At 37.8% G+C, this 17423-nt stretch overlaps 1 protein-coding gene and 1 long non-coding RNA gene across 4 annotated transcripts in view; one reads left to right on the forward strand and one right to left on the reverse strand.

The window, feature by feature from the left end:
* The first annotated feature begins 3129 nt into the window (after positions 1 to 3129).
* Positions 3130 to 17423, forward strand: part of LSAMP (limbic system associated membrane protein) — a 505584-nt gene continuing 491290 nt past the window's right edge. For all 3 annotated transcript variants that reach the window (XM_081951125.1, XM_081951123.1, XM_081951124.1), the window contains exon 1: positions 3130 to 4227. In XM_081951125.1, coding sequence (XP_081807251.1) covers positions 4073 to 4227 — 155 coding nt within the window. In that variant the 5' untranslated portion in view covers positions 3130 to 4072. The remainder of the gene's footprint in view (positions 4228 to 17423) is intronic.
* The window catches only part of LOC309391064, a 169009-nt gene continuing 164880 nt past the window's right edge, over positions 13295 to 17423 (reverse strand). Inside the window, exon 4 of the long non-coding RNA XR_014175220.1 lies at positions 13295 to 13965. This is a non-coding gene — a long non-coding RNA (uncharacterized lncRNA). The remainder of the gene's footprint in view (positions 13966 to 17423) is intronic.

Below are 17423 nucleotides of genomic sequence, written 5' to 3' on the forward strand. Positions count from 1 at the left end.
TTAAAATTCAGAACCAAAAATAAGAAATTTCCCTCCCTCGTTCTCTGACTCCATTCTTAACTGAGAACACAAATAAAGCTTCACAGGGTGATGTAATTTTAAAACTGCATGTAAAGATTCCTTCAACAGGGGTTGACTCTCTGTGATTCCATAGGTTTATGTAATTCATGTAATTTTCTTGCCAGCAAGAAATATCTTCTTGTTTTGTTTTTGTTTCCCCAACTTCGCAGTCTAGTCTACAACTGTGGGATTTCCTGGCAATCCCCCAGCCAAATATTAATCTGGTTTAGCTGTGATAGACGAGGTGATGCTATCTGCCCTGGACAATTATTTAACCTGTGGCATTACAAAGTATAAATAAATCTACATTTTGGTTCTTGTATAATTACAAAACTTGCATACTTATAAAAAAATGAAAGCACTAGCTCCAGGTTCTTATTAAAAAAAAACCAGCAATTTAATAAAGGACATCTTCATGCAAGTATAGGATACAGTCTACCCAGCTAAAGGGTATGCATGCATATGGCAATGGTCTTCTGGGCCACAGTAGTCTAAGTGTGCTTATTGATCTAGATGTGAGTAAGCATCATCATTTAGCACCAGCAACCACTATGTGGGACTAAGGCTAAATAAATACTACTGCTTGGCCTGTTTTGTGTCTCCTACAATCTGGATTTAGCATAAAAACAGCCTTGTATGTGAAGATCTTATTTTCACACGCACAGTCTTATTTTGTAGCACACAGAAACAATCTCCTATTGTTTCCCATTTATAATTTTCCAGTGTTCACAAAATACTGGTGATTCTTCAATGATCTCATCCTTGAACACTGTTGAATGATAGCAACACATCACAATGCTGGAAGAAAAAAATGGTACAGTTAATGTCAGTGCAGATTTGCCCATTGCAAAAGTAAAAGTAATTAACAAATTAGTGAGTATCTTCATAATATGGTAGCAGGAGTGAAGGAACAACAGTTCCTTTAGACACTTGCCTACAAAAAAAAATACTTTTCCAATTTCTCCTTTTGTCCTTCAAAACCTTTCCTCTAAAATGCAATCAGATACTAGCATTGTCAACATGAACACTAAACATGTATTTCTCATATATATGAGCAATGGGAAAAGAAGATGACAGCACTAGTTAAACCACCATCCAAGGTAGTTAACATCCTTGTTTGTTTGTTTGTTTATCAAATGTATGTAGATGCCCATTTCATGAATGTGACTCTCTATGAAGTTCTTTTCTTGTGCATTGAGCCAAATGGTACATTAGCTACTCTCTTAATGCTTCATGGGTCAAGTTGGTGAAGCTGCTGAAATGAACTGGAGCTCAGCTGCCAATCTTGGCATTTGGGGAGGACAGATGCAGCATTCACATTCCAGGCAACTCAATACCACCATTGTCTCTGCTCCAATTAGACCCTCATACATCAAGGGCCCATAAGAGAGATGGGGGAGGAATGGCTGGTCTGAGGTTCTGGTAGAGAATGGTTTATCTGGAGAAGAAAATTATGGGATAAAGAGCAATATATGAGTCTGAAATGCCAATTATCCAGAAGAATGTTCCATTTCTCATCAAAGAGGGGAAAAAAAGACTGATCTACTGATTTGGATGAAGAAGAAAGAACTCCAAGTTTTCCTATTTCCTTTTCACTTTCTGCAACATTCATTTTATTTTGTAGATCACATTTTATTCATTAAAATTAGTTATTGCAATAGGGAAAAGAGCATGTATGTATGTATGCATGTATTTCAGAGTCATTTTTATTAACTGGTCAATGTATTTCAGGCCAGAGTCACATTCATACAGAGAGAAAAAAGTGTTAGAGACACATTGTCCATGGTGAGTAGAGTAGGCACCCAATTGGGAGCACAATATTCTTTCTTTAACTGCCTTCCTCTTTTATCTTCTCCTTAGTCTCTCTCTTTTTAGTCAGCAGACAGTCAAGGAAAGAATCAATCACCTTTGTCAGAGGCCTATACTGACCATAGCAGGCTTTTGAAATGAGGGTGATAGCCATATAAATTAGGCTGAGGACTCTGGGTAATCCTAAAGCCAGAGATTGTTTGCCTCAGTTACATAACAGCCTTTTCTTAACTAATAAATATCAGAGCACTGTTGCTGAAGTCTGCATAAATTTAGGACCAATAGACAGTAAACCTGTTCTGGACCCAATTTAAGATTTTTTTAAAAAAGTGAAAATGGAAAGTTTTAAGTTTCGAATTCAGATCTTACTTAAGATTTTTTTCAAAAACATATGAAAAAAAATGTCTTATGAAATAATTGTCCCTTACAGGTAATGGATAATATAAGCTGATTTGCGCACAAAAATAAACTACTTGTGCAGATTAACAAATTGGAGCCAAAAACTCATATGCCAAAAACTTTGTTAATAAAGCATGGAAGTAAATTGGAGAAATGAGTGTAATACCTTTATATCTAGGGTGCTGACCTCACTATGTCCTTTTGACCTAATGTTGATCCCTAAATCCTTTGTAAGCTCCCAATTTAAATGCTGCTAAGAGTCACACATATAGGTCTCCACATAATATAGTCTGGCAAGTTACAGATAGCTGGGATCAGGCCAGCATGCTTGTGTCCTCCTCTCCTCTCTTAGAATGAACATCTAAACCAAGCTTATATGAAGATAATGCACACACCCAGCCATTTCGTCCTGTAGCAGCTCTTTCTCTCATTGTGAGCACTTGACTGGACTCTGTTCATCACACGTAGAAGCAGCTTGGCAAGCCTGCCACTGGAAGCCACACTTAACCTCATGATGCTTGCCAAGCTGTAGCTACTCCTACATTCAGCCAATGCCTCACAGAAGTTCAGTTCTGCTGAGCAAGGGAACAGCCTTCAGAATTAAAGAAGTAAAAATCTAATAACCGTATGGCTACTAACACCGAATGAAATTTGACTGTTTGCTTCTTCATTCTCACTTGCCCAATGTCACCTCACTCTTTTTATATACTCTCCTTTTCCCCTCCCTCCCTAATTCCCACAGCCTTTTGTTTTGCTCCCTTCCTTTCAGTCCCCCAAGCCTTCCTTCTGCCACCCATCCCGTTTCTTTCCTTTTTTATTTCCTAACGGCCTACAAGCTCTCTTTCTAAAAAGGGGGGGTGGGGGCATGCCTCCAGTGAAGCTGTTGTCGTGACAACCTAAAAGAGCACCGGCGGTTTGGCCGGGACAGGCTGACCAGGCAGCGGCTCCAGGGGAGAAAGGATGCGCGGCGCAGCTGGCCGAGTGGCTTTCTGGAGTGGGGAGGGGGCGGGGGCGAGCGCGTGGAATGCGAGTTTCCACCGAGTCAGGCAACGAGGAGACCCTCTTCCTCTCTCCCCCTCCCCGGCTCCCCCTCCACCGCTGAGCCGCTCGCCGCTCCCTCCTCCCTTCGCTCCGCCTGGGAAAGTGGGTTAGGGAGAGAGCTGAGCGCAGAGACTGCTGCGCCGCTCGCTCTGGCAAAAGCTGGAGGAGCAGGAGGAGGGGGGGAGGCAAGCAGGCAGGCGAAGTCGCAGCTTCTCGCCTTAGCCTTTTCGGAGCTCTTTTGGACGCCTTGATTTGTTTGCTTTCGTCTCTCCTCCTCCCCCTCGCTCCCCTCCCGTGGGGACCCCTACCCTCCTCTGGGGTTTTCTTTTTTTAAATGTGTGTGTGCAACCGCCTCCTCGCCTCTTTTCTTCGTCTCCATCCCTGTCCGGCTTGCCTGTGGGGGACTTAAACAAGCCAAAAGAGCGCGCGCAAGAAACAACAAGACATTATCTCTTTCCAACCCCAAGGCATCGAAAGGGAGAGGGGTTGGGGGAGGAGAAGCCTAAAAAGAAGCCAGGACTAGGTCGGGAAGGAGGAACACCCCCCCTCCCAACCAAGAAGCCGAGATAACTGATCAACTGGACAGGCAGAGTTGTGCGTTTTTTCGATCGCTGGCCGGATATTACCGTACCTCTCTCGCCTGCTGCCCTCTCCCTGTTCTCTTTTTCTGGGTTTAAGTCCACCATCCTCCAAGCGCCGAGAGTGATTGAGAGAAAGAGAGCGGAGCGAGGGAGAGAAAAGTCCATCCTTTGCAACTCCAGCCATGGTGGGAAGGGCTCAGCCCGATCGGAGACAATTCCCGTTGGTCCTACTGAGACTGCTTTGCCTTCTCCCTACAGGGCTGCCGGTCCGCAGCGTGGATTATAACCGAGGCACTGACAACATCACGGTGAGGCAGGGAGACACAGCTATCCTCAGGTAGGGGGCGATCGGCCAACTTTTCTTACCGTCTTCTTGTCTCCCGCTTGCGAGTCCTGACCCGGGCTGCGAGTGGAGGGGTGGGAGGACGAGGGTGTGCTCCTGATCGTGTGGATGTGACTAAGGTGTTCGTGTGAGGTTGATTTTGACTAATCATGCCCGCTTGTTTCCCTAAGTATAATTTCTCCATCCTGTTTCTCGGGTCATTGTACCCAATTCATCCTCCACTTCCCTCAATCCTACATTTGTCAGAAGATTGAAAACATTTCCCAATGTATATTAACCATGTGGCTGTTGCTTATTTTAAAAAAATAAAAAAGAAATAAGACATTTCTGCTAATATATGATGTTTGTTGTGGGGTACATAGGATTTACGGTCAGTCTTCAAAAACTTGTCTTCTATAGCTCCTGAATGGTTATATAAAATATATCTCAATGTGCTTTTGATGGAGCTGTTTTTATTGGATCCTTTCTGTGGCTGATCTTCCATGCACCTCTGTGTTGGTTTGTTACCTAGACAAACGAAGGAGAAAATAAGTAGCCAGAAGGCAAATGTGCAAGTTGTCTTTTTCTTCCAGCCAACATTTACATGGCAGAAGAAAGCTCTGAGCATACACCACATCATTTATTTATTTGAATTATATCCTGATTTTTTGTTTTGTACAACTCAAGTCAGTGTACATAATGCGAGAGGTCAGAGAAAAGAGTCATTATGGAAGTAACCTGTTTTCTTCCCTCTCCATTATCACACTCCTCTAAAATTTAAGCACTACTTAAGAGAATTATTTGCTAGTTCTGGCTCTTGTACAAATGGATTAAAACCCATTTAACAATATAATTCATTTATGATGTTTTTAAAAAAATATCTTTGGACAGCTTAAGTGCAATGTTGCAATTTCAAACGTGCATGGTTTCTTGTCAGGTGATTCTGAGTTGCCTGTGTGGCTTGCTCTGTGGGTTTTCCTTGTTAAGCCTAGAAGGAGAGCTACAGTAAGTTCAGTGCATATGTGTGTGACTTGACTGGCTGGTGATGGGAAGCTGCATCTCGGTGTTTGTACTGCCTGTTCAAATTGAGATTATATAAATCCTAGTCACTTTAAATCTTGAATTAAAACACCCTCTCATTCATATAAATAAACAAATCCTTACGCTGCAATCTGCTCTACTGTATTTAAACTTCCGTGTTACAGAAACTATGCGGGCACCAGGATCTGCATTCTGCATATTGTGGCAATAAAATTACTGGATGTGATTTAGAAGAGAGTAATTTATGCAAAGAACAGCTATTGCACAGCTGTCAAAGATCCAGGGAACAGTTCCTCAGCAAACATAGTGACAACACAAAGTTTTTACTCCATTTCTGTAGAATAAAACTTGATAGCTGACAGACCCTGCCTTTGAAGCTCAGCATTTTTTTCACCCACCTCTCTGTTTTGCAGCTAGAAGTGCATTTTTATTACATGCAGGGAAATAGTGTGTATTCCTTGTATTTTGATATTAGTGAGAGGGGTTTTAGAATGCAAAGCAGTAGCCTCCTATTCATTTCATGAGCTAAGAGTGTTCTGATGTTGGAATATACTGTCAGCAGCACCATTCCTCAGTTCTTCAGCCTTGTTAACTTGCATGTAAGATTTTCCACATGGAGTAATAGGATTTAGCAAGCAATTCATCTGACGTGCTTTCTGTGCTAGAAAGCTTCTGAAACACCAAACCAGACTGTTATCTGTGACTTTAGAGATCTCTCAACCTCCCCCTTCCTCTCCCCCCCCTCTCCCCATGGCCCTTCCCTGTTGAGATTTAGTAATTAAATTAACCCTTTTGGGTAGGGTTTTTTCCCCTGTTTTTCTAGTCTTTCATTTTAAAATACATAGTGTAGATCTTCCCGTTTCCTAAGTAGCACAGAAGGGAGTATGTTCAGCTTCACTGTGTTCATATGGCACTAGCGAAGTTGTTAAGCTCACTTACCCAGCTAGGGGTCATTGGATTTCTATTTCCCACTTAACCTTGCAGCTCTGAAGTTTATCTACAGATACAAGGTGCCCAGAATGCATTTGCTGCAAAGATGTATGCAGCTTGCAGGATAGTGATGAAGAAGAGACATGTACAGATTTTATTCCTTTTTTAAGAGTTTCTCAAATATGTATGGGCAGTTAGTTTTAGTAAGCATTTAATTCTGGGGTCGGAGAGGGAGGGAGAGAGATAGAGACATAAGAGACAGAGAGAGAGAGAGAGAGAGAGAGAGAGAGAGAGAGAAGGAGAAAGAGAAAGAAAGAAAGAAAGAAAGAAGGAAAGAAAGAAAGAAGGAAAGAAAGAAAGAAAGAAAGAAAGAAAGAAAGAAAGAAAGAAAGAACGAGCGAGCTGTAATATGTATTGGCATCCAGCAGAGAGAGACACACTATGAAAAAAAGCAAGCACAATTCCCTCCTTTCATCAATTTATCACAGGCAACAGTATGTCAACTTCCATGCATAATTATTTAACTAAGAAAGCCAAAGCGCTAGCTATAGAAGTCCGAGTTTCACCATTATGATTATAAAAAGGGTTGTGTGCTTTATAAATTTTGCGCAGATTTTATCTGTCTTGGCTTGGAATTGTATGAATGTTGCCCATAAATGTTGTTACTTAAAGCAATTACATTAAGGATATGTTTAGTTATTGCTGTAGCCCACACATTCTGACAAGTATTGGCCGTACAAATTTTATGGTTTTCTGCACAGGTGATGAAGACTGGCATTGTTTATTCTTTTCTAGACTATCCAGATATTCATTTGGGAATAAAAGATCTAGGATGATAGTTTCTGACCATACCACAATGTGCTTGCATTCAGGATCTTATTTGAATATAATGTATATAGATACCTTGTACCAGTGTTGGGTTACAACTGGTACGCCCCGGTACTGGCGTACCGAGGCCTGCTGGGAGCACCGGGTACCATTCCAGTACAGTGCTCTGGAGGGCCTACCCTCCTGCCCATGCTCCTTACTGGTATTTGAGCTTTTCAGCGCTTCCGCGCACGGAGCATACAGCGCCTGCGCAACACTCCACCAAGCAGCTAGAGCATCGCAGAGCATCACAGGAGGTAAGGATGCATGCATGCGCTACATGCATGTGTGCACATACTTGCGCACATTCATGTGGTGGGCGCCAGGCCCCGTTGCACCGTACTGGTTGCAACGAGATCCAGAACTCACCACTGCCTTGTACATAGGTTATTGAAAATGATAGAGACTAAATATTAGACCCCATGACATTGTGTAAACTAACTAAACCTTGATGAAATGAATAAAAGGAGTAGTACTTATCTAATGCACATTTGACTGCTTTTGAAATTAAAATCTTGTCACAATAGCTTAAAATATGATTAGTACAATAAAAAATCAATATGTTCAGTTGATACAATCAAAAACCTTCAACACGACACACCTCTTTTTTGCAAACACTTTTTGGGATGTGAACGTATGGGTAGATGCCCCATCAAAGTATCCTTAACTAAAATTCTGCCTTTAAGAAAGTTTCAGATGGAGGGGTTACTTCAAAGAAATTATGGTGAACAACTTGTGATTCTTCATTATTCCCTCTCCCCTACTTGTTCTAAGTGAATTCCACAAAAGTTTAAAAATGATACCTAAATATTCCCTGCTTTACATTTAAAATCCAACTTTATATCTCTGCAATTGTCCTATTTATTTGAACCTGTATTCCTGTAACTTAATAGAATTAAACAATAATTATTGACTTTTGTATAAAAGCTTTGCATAATCCAGCAACATTCATAGTCCTATTCCTGGACCAACAATCCCTACTCACAGTCACTCATGTCCTAGTCACTTCCCGTCTTGACTATTGCAACACGCTCTACATGGGGCTGCCCTTGAAGAGCATCCAGAAGCTCCAGCTGGTGCAAAATGCAGTGGCCCACATGGTTTTGCGTGGACCTGGTGTGCACATATATCACCTCTCCTGTGGGAGCTGCATTGGCCTCCTATTTGCTTCCGGGTGCAATTCAAAGTGCTGGTTGTCACCTTTAAAGCCCTTCATGGCTTGGGACCAGGTTATTTTAGGGACCGTTTCTTGCCGGTCATATCTATCCAACCCATCAGAGCAGGGAGGCAAGGAATGCTGTGGGTCCCATCCCCAAGGGAGATACAACTGGTAGGACCCAGTAGAAGGGCCTTCTCCATGGTGGCTCTCTCTCTCTCTCTGGAACATCATTCATCCAGAGATTAGAAACGGCCCCCACTCTAATACTTTTCTGGAAGGTGCTGAAGAACTTGGTCTGCCAGCAGGTCTGGGGAAATTAGAGCAGGTGGAGCCCATTAAATGGCTTGTGTGATCTGCTGTCACCAGGCAAGGGGTTGGGGTGATTTTATTATACTGTATTAATTTATTTGATTCTATCTATCAATTTTATTGTTTTAAATGTGGTTTTATATTCTGTAAGCCACCTTTAGTTGCTATGGGAGAATAGGCGGCAATATAAATAATAAATAAATAAATAAATAAATAAATAAATAAATAAACGAATGAATAGACAGATATACTTCAAATATAGGTAGTCCTTACTTACGACTACAATTGAAATCTGGATTTCTGTTAATAAACAAGATGGCTGTTAAGTAAGATTTTACAACCTTTTTTTTGCTACTGTCGTTAAGCAAATCACTGCCATTGTTAAGTGCGGTCATTAAGAAATATGACTTTTCTCAGTGACTTTGCTTGTGAAATCTGACTGGGAAGGTTGCAAATGGCTGCAAACATCATAAATGCAGGTTGGTTGCTGTGCCGGAATTTTGATCATGTAACTGCAACAGTCATAAGTGTGAGGACTGGTGATAAGTCACTTTCCTCAGTGCTATTGTAACTTTAAATGGTTGCCAAATCAATGGTTGTAAGTCAAGGACTACCTCTATACACTTCTATCTTGTTCCTCCTGAATGTGTCCACAAGAAGAGTAGATGACACAACATCAGTGAAGAGTAACCATTAGTTTTTGAGGAACAGAAAGCTATTTAGAGGGGGACTAGGATTGCAGTGAATAGAGAGAAATGCACTAATGCAAAGTCAGATGATGTTTTGACCTAGGCTTCCCGAGAAAGCATAAATCACAACATTAGTCCCAAAATCCCTCTTTTATTTATACAGCTGTGAATTATGACCATTCACAGCCTGTAATGATTCACAAACAGTCTATGAAGAGTCCGACAGATATTTGCTCGAGTTGCCAGGCTGTCAGGGTAATGTTGATAAGCACCCACCTTTATCTCCCTTGAAACGCTGCCAGAGCCTTAATTGCCAATTAGTTTCGCAAGTACAAATTTAGCATAGAGTCAAACAGAACTTATCAGAGCTTGAACCGACCAGATGAACTAATTGCTTCCTGCAAAGGCTCATCTCCTTTTGCTCCTCTTTTATGTCTTATGGGAGGAACCAAACATCTCCAAGCCTTATGACCAAGTTGCCCCTTTTTTCTTAGTTGTTCTTGCCTTCTGGCAGCTCTGCGCATGCGCACACCAGGAACAGGCTCAGACTGTTCTTCTGCCTGACTGACGTCAGACTCCAGAGGTAGCATAGAACTACCAGATGGCCTTGGCCCCTTCTCTGCATCTGACGCATCTGACGCGGAGCCCTCATCCGAGCCTTCCCCAGATTTCAGGACTGGCCCATGTTCAACTCTGCTGCCAGTTCCACAACAGGTAGTGAATATCACATACATATCATGGTTTGCATGTTATAATGTTATATATTTATCGTATTATAACATAATATACATATATTAATTGCATTAAACAAAACCTACTATAACATTGTTTTTTTTTAATATTTTCCTATCTGAAAAGAGCAAGAAAACTTGTCCAATGTAGAACATGTGAAGACCAGCTGGCATAACAGGAAATTTATTGGGGGATATAAAATCTTGTAGTTCTAGGTTGCAGTTCTAAGTTCAATTTTACATTACATCAGAAAATAAAGAACATTGTAGTTTTCAATAAGCCAAAATTATCATCTTTTTCATATTAAAGAAAAGAGTTTAATACAGTGTGAATTGTTTGATAGTTAAAGAAAGAAGAAAAAAGTCTAACTGACTTATGACTATGGGAAGCTGAGTTAAAGAGGGGCACATGAAGTCAATCTCATTGACATGGAAATTGTGATTTCCTATTATACACAAACCAGTACAATTCTTTCCATTTTTGCACATATCATTGTCTTGTGCGCAATGACCATATATAAAAACAATTTGCTATGACTTTTTTTAAGTTGCCTATCCATTAATCTCCCCATAAAAGAGTACTGGTTTTAAGGTGAATCTTAGCCTTTAAAAGTCTTTCTTTCAGTACATGTACTTGAACCTAAACTTTTCTGGCTTTTTACAAGTCCACTAAGCAGAATATAACCATCCTGGATATATCTATATTTCCAACATAAATTTGAAATGCATTTATACATTTTAGACATTTTTATTTGAATCATGTACCAATAGTATATCATTTTATAAGCATTCTTCTGTAGATTATAAAACAATGTGAATGTCGATGCTTTTCCCAGACTACATTGTGAATCTCATTAATTTCTAATATATGAATTGAAGTTTGTGTTTCACTTCAGAGTTTTCCATACTGGGTCTATGAAAGCTTTTTCTCCAAATTGTTGTTATATTGAATTTTATGAATATACAGTATATATTATGTGAGTTTATGCAAATATAATTGAAGTAAATGAAATAAAACTCAAGTGCTATTTCTTATGATGAATGGTGAAAGGTGAGTCCAATGCACATAATTTATTAAAAATGCTTAATTTTAGGCTTCCCTCTCGATAAAAATACTAATGTTTGAAGTTACTGATTAGTAAAACTGTTGTCTTTATAAATATATAATGAGTATATTCAATGGTGTGATTTTAGCATTGTCTTTCCAAATGGAGTGATATACCTCATCCAACACTGTATAGTGGTAAAATGTTGTACAGATATAACATATTTGTCTCTATAAGATAAGATATACTTGGACTTATATTTTTTAAAAAATATACACTAAGGGGAGATGTGACGTTTTATTTTCGAAGAGACAATCTTCAAAATGTAATGCCTATGTTAATTCATGTGCAAAACACTTAGATATTGCTAAATTTTAATATCCCTCTTCCTGCTAAGATACTATAAGTGGTCTATGGAGAATATTGCTTTAATAAAATTAAATGCAAGTTATTATAGTTAAAAAAGACTGTAAATATATATATTTTTAGCTAAGAAAGACTACAATTAGAAGATTTGACCAATATATTTGAAATTCTTTATTTATAATTATAAATATTCATTTTTAGGCCAAAACAAGCCACCATAGATGAAATCTACTCTTCTAGCCCTCGAATTTTCAAATTCAAGGCCCATGGGCCAAATGCTTCAGAGGCTGGCCACGCCCATGCCTGGTTTAGCAAAGGGGGGAAAAGTCAAGATACATCACGTGACACCACCGTGATGACACCCCTGCTCTAGCAAGTGCAAATTTGTAGGTAGTTCTTTTTTAATGTCTTAGCCAAGATCTGGGCCCAAATGAGTTCAATGTCCGTGGTATAACCAGAACTGAGTTTTTTTTACTCCTACCCTGGTGTGCTATCCACTTTTGCTGCCATTCACAATATTATTGATACTTATTATAGCAACAAATAAAAGCCACAGTTTAATCAGTAACACACAACAGTATGTTGTAAAATGACTCTATTCCAGAGCTTACTGGGCAATAGTCTTTCAATGTCTAAGGGGAGAACTATAAGATCTGTGTCAGCAATAGCTGAAAGATATACCATTGAAGGGAACTATATATGTAGGTTTATTTAGAGACAGAAAGGTTTCTGTCCCATGTTAAGTAGAACTTCACCTTCATGCAAGACTAAGCTTTTTGCTGTCTCATCTTTGCCAGAATGGAAGGGATGGCTTTGTTTTATCTGTTTTCTTACTTATTGCTCTTAGGCCTTCTCTTATTTGGCATCTTTTTATTTCCTACTGGTGTTCAGTATAATCTGACCTGCTGTAGCTTTCTTCTTTTAAGTGTTTCCAAAAACAAATAGATCACCTTTATTTCAGTCTTTATTCATGTCTACCATAACAGCTATAGTTACCATATCCTAACTGAAGACAAATTGTGCTAAGTACCAATTCCTCCTACAATTAGCTCTAGACAGGGGATGGAAAATCCATTTATCTAGCAGCAGATAGTGAGTTACAATTAACTACTTTTGATTACTCCATGGAAAGTATTTATTTATTGGAAAATAAGTACTATTTAATGAAAATAATAAGAAGCAAGTTAATATACAACACTTCACGAATACAAATAGTTATTTCTATCTTGAGGAAAATCTATTTGAATTTAAAGTTTAGGCAAAGAGAATCATTAAAGTTTAGTTTTGAATTCTGAATTCTTTTTTTAATAAAAATAAAACAAGACTGTCATCTGTCTTTCAACGGAAGAACAACTATAATAACTTATTGTTATAATAGTCAAGTTGTAAAGGAATTGTTTCAATTTCCATTTGTAACTGCCACCTGTAGAACTGGGAAAATCTTGTTAACAATCTGCCATTGCTATTTACCACGAAAATAGCAGAGAGAGGAACTGGATTGAGGAACTCATGGACTCTTTTTTATTCTTTCACTATTAAATTTCTAATTTAGGTAGCACAGAATTATCAATTGTTTATTTTCCAAATAACTTATTACAATATTGCTATTCTGCCAAATTAATAGACTCTAGGTAGATTACCATATTCTATAAACAACAATAACAGTAATTATTAAAACATTTTAACATGATAACAATAATATGTATTAGTCATAAATGATCCTAATAATTGAACAACTTAATGGAGTGTATTATATCAGTGAGATTCAAGTCTACAGGTATTTTTTTATTGGTAGGTTTTGGTTTTTTTTTTTTTTTTTTTGCTTTTTGCTGTTAGGTTAAAGGTTAACATTTTGTCATAACTCATTGGAATTGTTTTAAACAGGTAAAAAAAATAGGAAAAATGCAGAAAAAAAATATGAAAATATAGTAAGCAAGAAAAGAAATGAATTCCAATATTTTGTACAGCAGTTAAAAACATTGTTGTCACTTCTTCCCATCATTCACTTCTCTCATATTCAATACAAATCCAAAAATCATCATTTTTATCCATTTTTAATAAAAAAAAAGCTTGTAAAAGGTGTGACTTTTAGAGAAGTCTTGTTGTTTATCCCAAATAAAAACGTCAATTTTATCATTTTTGCTAATTCTGTCATATTCACAGTCCAATCTTCCATGATTTTATAGTTCAAACTCTTAGCAACCTTCTTGCCTTAAATTAATTTTAAAACATTTTGATTATTTATTTCCTTATTTTTTCTTGGGTCAAAATAGCACTCACCAAGTGTACTTGTTCTGCTAATTTGAAGATCTCTATGGCTATTAAAGTATTGATATCCTAGGGGCTTTGGAAAGCAGAGTTTGAATCAACCCATTGTCCTATATTCAGGTTCTGCATTAGATTGAGAGCTTGATCATTCTTCCCCTCCTGGTGCTTGCTCTGCTATTCACCCACAGGTTCCCTTCAGATACTTGGGTTTGAAGTGCATGTGAGTGATTCCTTAGCTTCTCTTTTATCCAGAGAAATTCTGCAGATCTGGGCTGACAGCCAGTCACTGAATTCTGCCTCCAATCATTGGAGACATGTTAGTTCTCCACTTTCATCATTTCCCCCACCTTGAAGTCCATAAGGTTAGCATTTTGGAGGCATGGAAGGAATTGTGAGAAGAACTGGTTAGGTGAAAGAATGGCTAGGCAAATTCTAATTAAAAAATAAATAACATTTTGACAAAAAAATACAATTTAGCAACTTAAATCCAAAGACATTTTAGAAAGTTGCAAATATCCCTTCAAAACAATTGTTGACTCCTGGTGACTGCCTGGATGAGTCCCTGAAGTTTTTTTGGCAGGTTTTTCAGAAGTAGTCTGCCATTGCCTGCTTGCTAGGCCTGAGAGAGAATGATTAGCCCAAGATAATCAGCTGGCTTTGTGCCTTGGGGACCAGGTTTATAAACTGGTGCCTTAACCACTACCATAAATTGACTTACCAAGATCTTTCAGTAATAAACACAAATGAAGTGTTTGTTGGCCTCCATATATTTCTGGAATCAAATATATAGGTAAAATATCTTCAAGTAGAATAGTTATATACAATAACCTTAAAAATTCATAAACTTGTAATATTCAGATAGGGAATCTATAAATTACTTTTCTATTATAGTCTATTATCAATTTTACAAATACCAGTCTACGCTTAATACGCTTTCATCTGTTACCTGAAATTTGAAAGATATTAGCAGATAGCAGTAGCAAAAAATGGTTCTCATCTGAGTATTGTTACATTCATACATTTATTCCTTATATCGATATAGATATAGATATAATTTCTACACTTTAAATATTTATTCAATAAATCAGTGTTTAGTGTGCAAGAAACTCATATGGACAATTATACCTGTATGCATGCATTATTTAAAGTTGTTAAATAGCATTTAAAAACAATTCACAAAATATGGATGTTTAAGAGAAGAGGGTTGTGATTGTTTTGTTATCAACAGAATTGTAAATAATGAACCAGATTAGTTGTAACAGGGATCTTTCTATTTAATGGGTAGGGTTTGTGGATGTATTAATCTAGTCATTACTCTCTTATAACACTACCTGTTTTCCCAATATATTCTAATACTCTTGATGGGTTTCAAATGAACAGCAGGCAAAAAGGTCAAACTGAGACAACTCAAGTGACCTTCAAGAAAACTCTTCCAATTATAATTTATGATTAGAAACTGTGTTCTAAATTAGAAACGTTGTTTTACACCCCTTATAAGTCAGCAACTATTGAAGGCTATTCCATAGGCAATGCCACTGAAGGGGAAATCATACCTCTGTTAATTGGCAGAACTAATCAAATGGATGAACATCTAAAGAAATCATAACATACTTACATATTCCTTTTGATATAGCAAAACAGGTACAGCCTTTAGAAGCGAAGCATAAAACATATACTCTCATGCAAGAATGTTAAAAAAAGTTTATAATGTAAGGAATGATAAAAGAAAACAATTCTCTAAAGTATTTTATATATATTTTTATTGGTTCCATATGTACTCCAAACACAATACCAAAACTTTAGATATACAGACCTAGCAGATAGATATATGCACCTAGTGCCTGGCAGGAGAAAATCTTGTAAAATATATTTTATAACCCCAGACTTTCCCAGAGAATATGTCTGGAGTTTGGAATATATGCACATAATAATGCATATGTCAACTTAGAAGTATATTTTCAGGGACTTAAGGTAGGTGGGTTAACAAATCAAAGATGACACTTACCTAGGAAAACAACAGCAAAATTAGTGATTGATATACATATAGTGATATCATACCCTAATTTATAACTTACATTGAAGATAATAGTAGAGAAAAAACTGTATTGGTTGTATTTTCTTGGTTCATAGACATTCCCTTGAGTTTGAGCACCTCCTTCAATTTATTGCAACATGTCTTATGTTTCCCATCTAGTGATTAAAATACCAGATTAGAAAATAGGAGACTGTTAATTCTAGTCCTGCCTTAGCCCAGCTGGGTGACCTTGGGCCAGTCAGTCTGTCTCAGTCCTAGAAAAAAGACAGTTGTAAGCCATTTCCAAAAATTTGCGAAGAAAACTGTGGGAACTGGTTCAGTCAGTTTAGAGGAATCAACACTGATTCCAAGGGGCCATAAATAAATAAATGTAACAAAATTAATAAAACCTTGCTAATTGCATCTTTTAAAGTTCACAGATAGGTCCAGGGACAGAAACCTCCAATTAGTATTATTAACATTGCATTACAATTCCCATTCAACCAGATCTATAAACCATTATATAATATTACATTATTCAATCGTTCCAATGTTTTGGGAATTCAGTTTGCTATATGATGCTGGTGAGTATACCATATGTTAGGGAAACTTTGAACATATTATCTACACACCTCAAGCTTCAGATGGGGAAATATGTGCCTTTGATAAACTCCTCTCAAAGGCTTTGACAGAAGTGCCCACATTAACAATAGCAATAACACTTAGACTTATATACCACTTCATAGTGTTTTACAGTCCTCTCTAAGTGGTTCACAGAGTCAGTATATTGCTCCAACAATCATGGTCCCCATTTTACTAACCTCAGAAGGATGGAAGGCTGAGTCAAACTTGAGCCAGTCAGAATCAAACTCCTAGCAGTGAACAGTGTGTTAGCCTGCAATACTGCATTCTAACCACTGCTCCATCACAGTTTTATTCACACTCAGGTGATAGTAGCTTTTTCCTTGCTGAGTATAGAGAAGGTTAAAGACCTGGGAGTTGTAATAGTTCTGATTAAGTTTAACTATAGCAGATGAGTATAAGAAGACCGGATAAACTCTATTTTTACATGGCCTGCTTCCTGTGTATCCTAAGCATAAGAACAGCGCAAAGGAGATAGCTCTATGGTACCTGATGCCCATACACACTCTACTTAACTAGCAAAACAAAATCCATGTTAAAATCCATTGGCAGGAAGTATCTATGGCTTTGAATAGTAAGTAAAAAAATTCCCTCTCTCCTATTAAGCTGATGGGCACTTAGCCAATTATTCAGTCACAGTTTCAGCTGTATTTATGAAGAAAAAGGAAGCAGTGCAAACAGCTTGTGTCTTTGGGGTTTCAACTGAATCCTTGTAATATTTTTACCTTCACTGCTGCAAGTTTAAGGGAAGAAACAAGGCTGGCAGGAAGGTAAGAAAACTGAGTACCCCAAAGGATAGCATCTTGTAGAATATAGAAGTGGTAACTTATTTTTAGAATATCTTACAAGCAAGGAGTGCTGTACTTTGTGTGCATATGCATGACTTTAACATCATCTGAAATAAGAAGAGAAGTGAAAGAATAACACTTTTAGTATGTGAAATAAATTAACATATCATGTTTTATAAGCCTGTGTAGTTTGTATGATGCCCACAATAGAAAACTCAGATTACAAAGTAATAGCAGAAACAGCTAAAATGTTGTAATTTTGTGTCTATGTCCTATTTGTTCCAACTATAATACCATACAATCTGTTTTATCACAGTTTGATAAGTACAGTCACAATAGTAAAATGGGAAAGACCACAATT

The sequence above is a fragment of the Natrix helvetica genome (assembly GCF_964273705.1).
Source record: "Natrix helvetica genome assembly, chromosome: 4".
In the NCBI taxonomy this organism is placed as follows: Eukaryota; Metazoa; Chordata; class Lepidosauria; order Squamata; family Natricidae; genus Natrix; species Natrix helvetica.